An 8,116-nucleotide genomic window follows, 5' to 3' on the forward strand; every position below is an offset into this window, starting at 1 on the left:
CGACCACGGCGGCGGCCATCACGCGACGTGGTGAACACAAAATGCTGGAGCATGTCGCTCCAGCCTGCCCGCCGGTGACGCGATAGACGGCGTCCCTGAAGACCTCCCGCTGCCAAGCCGAGGATCCTGATATTGTGTGCAGCCAGAGTGTCCACCCATAGTGTCCAGCAGAAATAATTCACGGCCACTACCAAGCTGCTCTCCGTCACACACCCTCCTGCCCCCATCGGCTTGCCAAAAGGACCGACCTCCACCACCCCAGATCCACAGTTGCCAGGCCTCAGTTTGAAACACGCTGATGGAACATACTGTCCTCGCTGTCGACTTGTGTGCCTCTCAGCTCGCTCTTATATTCTGTATTTGACTTTTCCTGCGCCTGCCGTGCTGCCGTCCCAATTCCCGATTCAGTGGTGCGGCAGTCTGTGTGAACAGTTTGTGTGAATGCTGCTGCTCGCCAAGAAATTGGATCACGGCCCCATTGTGCCCATGCCATCTGACTTGAATGAATTGCTGAAAGTGCTGTGCACAAGCGACACTTTAACTCAGTGCCTCGGAGAGAGAATCAGATGCAGGAAGCACCCCCCCCCTCTCTCACCGTCACGGATAATCCAGGTCCTGTCGACATGGCAGCATCGGTATTGTCTCTGCGCGACGACGCACTGCGAGGCATCGAACGGGGAGGCCCTCTCAACACGGTTGTTAGAGCTCCGAACAGTTTCCCCGTCCCGACCTCATTCAACACCTGCGAAGCTGCAGCGTCAAGATGAACATCGAGAAGCATGCGAGGTCGGACGCGACAATTATGTAGCAACCACAATGATTCTTCCCATGCCCCGTCCACTCACCTGGAGCGCTGCCTCCAATTCTGCCGCTAGTACAAAACCCGTAAAGTCGTAAAGTGCCGTTCCAAAACCAACGCGCCGAGGCGGCGGCCTTCAACTGCCTGTTCTCCATCCCCAAAACACCACAGCACCTCCCGTCGCGACCCTCGTGAACGCCTCCGCACCCTCCCATCACCCGTCGCGCAGCCCCCATTCGCTCTCTGTCGCTCCCGCGACGCCGTGCTAGATGGCTTCCACCGGTGCCTATACCGAAGCAGACTCGGCGCAGATGGGCGGAGGCTCGGGGCTCTACGTAAATCAAAACGGCGGAACCCCCCCGCCGCAACAACAACAACAACAACAGCCGCCCCAACAGCAGCAACATGTCCCTACAGACCCCGACCTCCAGTTCCCCGACATAGCCCAGCAGCTCCAGAGAAGCTCCGAGATGATGCATGCTGGCGCCCCGCAAACCCACCAGATGAATGCCGCGCTGAACGCCCATCACCAATTCCAGACTCCACCGCGTCCGACGCACTCGCCGCAGGCAATGGCGCAGTCTGTCATGAATCTGGAGGAGCACATGTCCTACAGCGACCACGACGGGGGGTCGAGTCGGAAGCGATCCAAGGTTTCGCGCGCTTGCGATGAGTGTCGCCGGAAGAAGGTATGGCCGCAACTCCAGTCGCAATATATCCTACTCACAATGCGCAGATTCGGTGCGATGCGACTAGCGAGAATGGTCCAGAGGCTTGTTCTAGCTGCAAGCGGACTGGCGCGCGTTGTCAGTTCAGTCGACAACCCATGAAACGCGGGCCAAGTAAAGGGTAGGTTCATCTGCAGTCGGGCCCAGCTCACTGTACTTACAGGCCCTAGTTACATCAAGGAGTTGGCCGATCGCCTGAATTCCCTAGAGAGCCAGATACAGCATCCACATGCCCCAGGCCCAGGCTACGATTATATGAGTGTTGGAGATCAGGGTTTGCCAGACATCCAGACGCCGTCACAGTTTACTCGGAAGCGCACACATTCCATCTCTGAAGGCATGCAAGACTCTTACGGAACCTCAAACCGCCAGATGGGCTGGTCCGGCCAGGACCGAGGTACATACACCTCTCATCCCCATCGAGCATTCGTGTTAACCTTTGCAGAATACCCGTCCAACGGTGCTGTTCAAGCTATACACCGGCGCCCTTCTTATGACGACATGGCTTTAGTAGGTAGTCTTATCACGGGTTCCAACGAGGGCGTAATCAAAGCGTAAGCTAGCGTTCTCTTCCAGAACCCCAGAACCCCAGCCTCCACCTTCTTCCAGACTTGGCAATCTCTCTACCTGGTCTTGCATGACTTCACACAGCTCACTTCAAGTGCAAGAATATTGCCTCTAGGCCTATCCCTTTGTTTTGTTTTTTGTTTGTTTTTTTTTGCTATGAGGCTCAATCCGAACGAAAACTAATAGTGTTCAGATACTGGACTGCCATCCACCCCATCTTGCCCATCCTCGCCCAGGATCCAAGCTCATTGAATCGTCTGACCAATTGCCCCGCCAAGTTGCGGGAGGCATTCTTTTTGGCTCTAGAATGCGGGGTCCGCTCGTTTGCTCCACTGAACCTTCTACCCACAGACAGCAGCCCTCTCCAACTAATGCACCGATGCCTGGAGGTTGTAGATATGACACAGCAAACGCTCGCCGACGTGGACAGCTCGCGCCAGCTCTACAACCAAATAGTCTATTGTCAATCACTGGCGTTCTTAGCCTTCGCGTCCGATAAATTCGGCCCTGCTGGAATGACGAATACGGCCGAATTGCTAGGTCGGCTAGCCGGACGCATCTCTGAACTTGGACTCAATGACTCAAAGGTCCTCAACAACATCCGAGAGCAGGACCATGAAAACTTTGAATCTGCGAGACGCCTTTTCTGGGTTGTGTTCATTCTAGACCGTTTCCATGCATCTAGCATGTCCAGGGATATCGTCCTACCACTATACTGTGGCAGTGTCTCCCGTGAAGACTTTTCTGCTTTGGGTGAACTTGCATATCACCTCGCTCGTAAGTCGACTTTCCGAGAACCTTCTTCGTGTTGCTAAATCTAGTAATAGGTGCCGCAGATATTGTCGGCCAAATCGCCTATCTGATTCGTGCTAACAGTATCCCCAACATGGAACCCTCGTCTCCGTACGCAATTGTAGCAATGACCTCTTCATCGCCTTCATCTCTATATCTTAATGGCCAACTTTCTCGCTTCAGGGAATCCCTCGACATCACCAATCTCCCAAAGAACTCAGTCCCATATCTCGCCTACCAATATCTCCGCATCATCGTTGCGCGTCTCTCGCCCTACACCGCATCGAACGATCATCTAACACTGACGCGAGACCTACTGGGTAACTTGATGAGCGGGCCGGTGACACCACTTCACCACATATTTGCAAGCCTCGTGGCAACATCCCTGATGGAGCTTTCTGATCGTGTAGAAACTCAAGTCGAGGCCCATGCCAGCATCAAGGAAATGGACGACGCCATCTCCAACAGCCAAATAGTACACCGAAGCGCAGACGGCGCAAGCTGGGACACAGCAATCCGAGATCTTCTGCGTCAAAAGAAAGCCCCGACACCCAGCACTTCCCCGGGGCAGTCGAGCACAACTGCACAGCCTAACATGGCCGGTCTTCAGCACCTCGCAGCTGCCGCGGTGGGAGAGCGCGAAGGCGCGGATGCCGTGAGACCAAGTAGCAGTGGAGGAAGCGGGCCTCTTCCACCACCCTCCGATATGAAACACGACGTCGCGGCCGCAGTCGCCGCAGCAAGCGAAGCAGCAGCAGCGCAAGCCACTGCCGCGGCCGCACAGAAACAGTTGCAGAATTCTTCGGGAAATGGAAATGGAGGTAATAATTACGATGCGAGTGCGTTAGTAAAAGAGGGCTTTATGACAGCCCTCTCATAACCCAACCCAGCTGCGTTCCATGTAACACCGTTTTCATATTGTGGGGATTTAGCTAACGAAATGCTGGTGGCCGACAGATTATGACTATACTTCGTACAAGGCTTACCCGGACACGTTCTTTCTCCCCGTTCAACAGTTCTGATGGGTTTTCTGAGCAGGGGCGAGAGGGTTGATGCGTTGAGGCTGGGGGAGAGAGTGGGCAATCGTCTTGATTCTTCGCTGTCGAGTTTTCAAGAGGGCAATATTCGCGGAGTGTCACAACTCTTTAGTGGCAGTTGGCGCGCCTAGAAACACGAAAGAATAGTGTTTGGGCTAGGCAATGTTGGTCGTGTATGCTGATCTATGTGTGTGTTGGCGTATTTTCTTCTCTCCCACTCTCTGTTTCTCCTTCGTGCAAGGAATTTCTTGGCGGTGCAGAAATGAGCTTATACCCCCATTTTCTTTTCTCGTAAGGCTAATGCTGATGGATGTATGCACCGTTGGCTTATATTGGTGTCTCTGTCGGGATGCAAGAAGCTGGAGGTTTTTTTGGTTTTTTTTTCGGGTTTTGGTCAGAAGGTGGGTTGTCATAATGGGATATGGAGATATGGAGGAAAACACAAGCATGTATGATATCACAAACTTGATCGCGGGAACTGAGGAAATACGATCCACCGGTCTTTGATCACTGAAGTTCGGAGTAGCAAACGATTTGATTATTAATGTGTTAGAGTGGATGAGATGCTCTAATGTTCCAGACAGTTAGCTGCGTAGATATATTAGTCCTTTTCTTATCTTCCCCGACTTGTAGAAGATTGATATAACTTTTTCTGACGTCAATTTCACTACTCGTGCCTTTGTAAATCCCAACAACATCTCTGCCTCAGTTGTGTCTTCAAGCAAAAGAGACGTCCTTCGATAAGCCTGCTCAGGTGGTACACGTTCCTGAAACAACCCTAATCTACATAACGCTATATTTCCGCACCTGCGGCTCTACTGCGGGATTTTGCCTACCTTCTTTCTTCCACCAGCATGCGGAATGCCCTGCCCACATTCTCACCATTTCTCACACTAGTCTCGATCCATGCCCACCCGAAATCATCTTGTAATTTCTTTCTCTCCTCGACAGTGACTTGTCGCTACTCGGGAGGGACTTCAGCATGGTTTTCCACTACGGCCATTAGAACGTCCTTAGTAGCCTTTTTGTAAATTGTACACTGAGCGATGATTTACCTGCGTTTACTGCATTAGTGGGTGGACTGAGCTCCTCAGAAGGGCGCAGGGCTTCCAACGGGCCGTACTACGTTCCGTACAAAGTGAACCGTAACGGTCACGTGTTCAGTACGAACGTACCGAGTTCGTGAGCCGTACCGTACGTTTAATGATGCTCTAGGTACGGTACGTAGTACAGATTGTATTACCCTTTTAGGAAGTTTGTATAGGGATTCTAGAGGAGTAGGTGGGCTCTAATTAGCCAAAAGTTCTGCGAGGACGCTTAAATCTCTTTCTACAGGTTATAATCTATCCATCTGCAGTCTGTTGTCTTAAAAATACCTATTACAGACTATTTTCTATTACAGAGTTATCCATCTACGCGTCTTACTGCCTTATAGGCCTTATCTAGTTAATTAGATCCCTCTGTTATCAGTCTTGTAGGCTGCAGAAGTTAAAAGCCCTCTACACTGCCTCTCCTGCCTTATCCCGCAATGGTACACTGTCTGTGGTTAAAGATTAATTATGGTAATACATAGCTATTAGACTTACCACAGGCGTTGCCCTTAGCGCAATTAGGTTACTAAGTAAAGAACAAGACTACATTGCAAGGAAATTATACGCTGTTAAAGGTGTACACTTATAGCGCAGATATAACGCTTCTAGAGGAGCAGGGTAAGGTAATCCGCCTCTAGCTCTGCTGTTGGTGTCATAAGTAGACCTCTCTGCTCTTATTACTAGGGAGAATTAGTTATCTTATAGCTAATTAGACCTTAATCTTGCGTCTTTAGAGGCTTATAGTTGTAGCTGTTTTAACTAAAGTACAGCGTACTTTAATTAAATTGTACTACTTGTATAGGTCACGTGAGCCGTAACAGTTACAATACATACACCAACCTCTCCTCTCTGTCGTACGAACATACACAAAATCTCACCCGTACAGGCCTCAAAATCGCCCAATCGTACAGTACTATGCCTCGTTGGAAGCCCTGGAAGGGCATCCATTTACCGGTCCCTAGTGAATTGATAACTGCTACCTTTCGTTGTTTTGGTGGTTTCCATCACTTAGCTAAGAAGCTAAAGATTGGCACTATGAACGCGTATCCTGTGTCCCTGATAGCAAAGTTGTCCCAAGAGTATCTAGCCCAGTCTTAACATGAGGAATGTGGTTTGGCTTATTTCTTTGGTCTATGTTTGCTTCTAAATTTACAGATATGTTCTGCTGTTCTAGATGTTGTGGCTCTTCGACTCTTGACTTGACTTCCACAAGTAGTTTCTTGAACATGACTTCGACTTCGATGAGATATCTTGAGAATAATAAGAGGCTGCATATGGGCAAACTTTCTCTGTGATTTCTCTGTGATTTCGCTTTATATAGCTTTCTAGTTTGGCGCAAGAAACGAGCAGAGAATGCAAGCCGCAAAAATTGCAGTGCAGTTGGAATCAATGCGTCTCAAGTTCAAGGTTGAACTAGGTAGTCCGATCGGAATAGAGTGCCAAATTGCAGCCTTGGAAGGTGCAAAGATATGGTCAGAGGTCTCGTAGATCACGTTTCCTGACTTTTCTGCTGGTCGGATATTTTACGATGGCCTGCTTCCAAGACCTCTCTGGCTTCTCGACCCTACTATGTGGCTGTAGTATGGACACTCCAGTAGATATTTCCCACTTGATACCTTGTCGAAATTACTGCAACTTTCTCGCCATTCTGTCCCGTTGAAGTGACAAAGGGCGCAAGAGATAGCTCTTCCTCAGATATCTCAATACCACCCAAATTGGTGGCATTGGGGTAGATGGATTTGTCGGAGCGAGCGCAGAGGTGACTGGCTTTGTTGTTTGGAAACTTTGGTTTCTGTTCAATAACGTTGTCAGAATCCTTCGTGTTTCTACAGTCCTCTGCTACGATTTTACCACCGTGGTCCCTTGCCTAGCGCAAAAACTCGCGATGTCGAGTTATGGCTTTGCCTAGAATGTCATTCAACCGCTTTGCATCTTCTCAAAGAAGCTTTCGGCTTCTCTGCTTGCCATGAGCAATCCCATCGCAGTCATAAAGTGGGTCCTTCAGATTGGTAGTGACTTTAAGATACCGATCTTGTTGAGTTGCTTTCCGGATCAGCATGGAAATCTCCAGGTGCACCATTGTGACATCTGAGAGGGATCCAGAAATCTCCTGAGTTTCTCTGAGCGTCCTTCCGGCTCCGTGGCGATGTACCAGTTGTTTTCGATATCTCCCTCTTATATACCTTCATTCGAGCTGACCATGGTTGTTCGATTTGGCAGTTCGAATGAAGGAATATCCTGTGCTGTTGCAAGATCCGAAATGCGAAGTTATGGAAGCGGAACTTTGAATCATCTTCCAAATCTTCAATCCCCCGAGCATCGCGCAACCTATACTACAAAGAACAGATCGTTCGACATATTGAAGCCCACCAATGTTGCCGGCCGACAACTTAGGTAGAGTGAGCTTGTCGTTGCAGTTCCGTAATGGAAGACTGAAGTGCTTCTCCAGCACTGGATCAGCCAGAAGCTGGATCAGCGATTCAAATCCTGCTATATAGAATTTTCCTTTCTCAGCAATACTAGAAGACTGAGCTAGCAAGCTAGCATCTTAGCAGCCTTGCGGGATAGTTGTTTATTTAGCTCTACTTTAATAGAAGGGGGGAGGGAATCAAAAGAGGCGACCACACCTTGCTAGGTCATATCAAATGACAGCGACTAAGTCCCTAAGATAATCTGAATATTACGAACTAACGAAGATGGGATCTTGTGAACCCGCTCTAGCAGTAGGCTGCCAAGAGGTGCGTAATTTTGCATACGCGACCTCACTGGTCCCACCTTTGGCAGAACTGAAACCTCAAGAGCTTCAAGCCACTCTTTCTCACCCATAAATATGATAACCTCAAGGTGAGCGGAATAGAAATTTCTGGCATAATTCTTAGGGGTTTTTTCCATTATTCTCGCGGTCTTGGAGAAATAGCAAGCTAGTGCTCAGCTTCTCAAGGACTGGTTGCTATAAAGCCTTTCTCTAGTTCCAATAGGGAAAGGATTAAAATACATGGAAGAGAACATCGCGTTTCCACCGAGTCTAATCTGATTATGTTGGCAAGGCTTCTGAAAATACTGAGTTGACATTTGCTATTAAAGTGAGAAGTACAATTCCAG

At 49.4% G+C, this 8,116-nt stretch overlaps 1 protein-coding gene across 1 annotated transcript; it reads left to right on the forward strand.

Annotated features, from left to right (window-relative positions):
* The first annotated feature begins 983 nt into the window (after nucleotides 1-983).
* On the forward strand, nucleotides 984-3,926 carry BDR25DRAFT_55263 (uncharacterized protein). Its single transcript, XM_033698732.1, has 6 exons — nucleotides 984-1,488; nucleotides 1,536-1,648; nucleotides 1,698-1,924; nucleotides 1,973-2,081; nucleotides 2,288-2,871; nucleotides 2,922-3,926. Exons 1-6 carry the CDS (start codon nucleotides 1,069-1,071, stop codon nucleotides 3,764-3,766), a joined length of 2,298 nt encoding a protein of 765 aa, XP_033545328.1. The 5' UTR covers nucleotides 984-1,068; the 3' UTR covers nucleotides 3,767-3,926.
* Nucleotides 3,927-8,116: the final 4,190 nt, after the last annotated feature.

Source organism: Lindgomyces ingoldianus, assembly GCF_010093535.1.
Source record: "Lindgomyces ingoldianus strain ATCC 200398 unplaced genomic scaffold BDR25scaffold_24, whole genome shotgun sequence".
Classification (NCBI taxonomy): domain Eukaryota; kingdom Fungi; phylum Ascomycota; class Dothideomycetes; order Pleosporales; family Lindgomycetaceae; genus Lindgomyces; species Lindgomyces ingoldianus.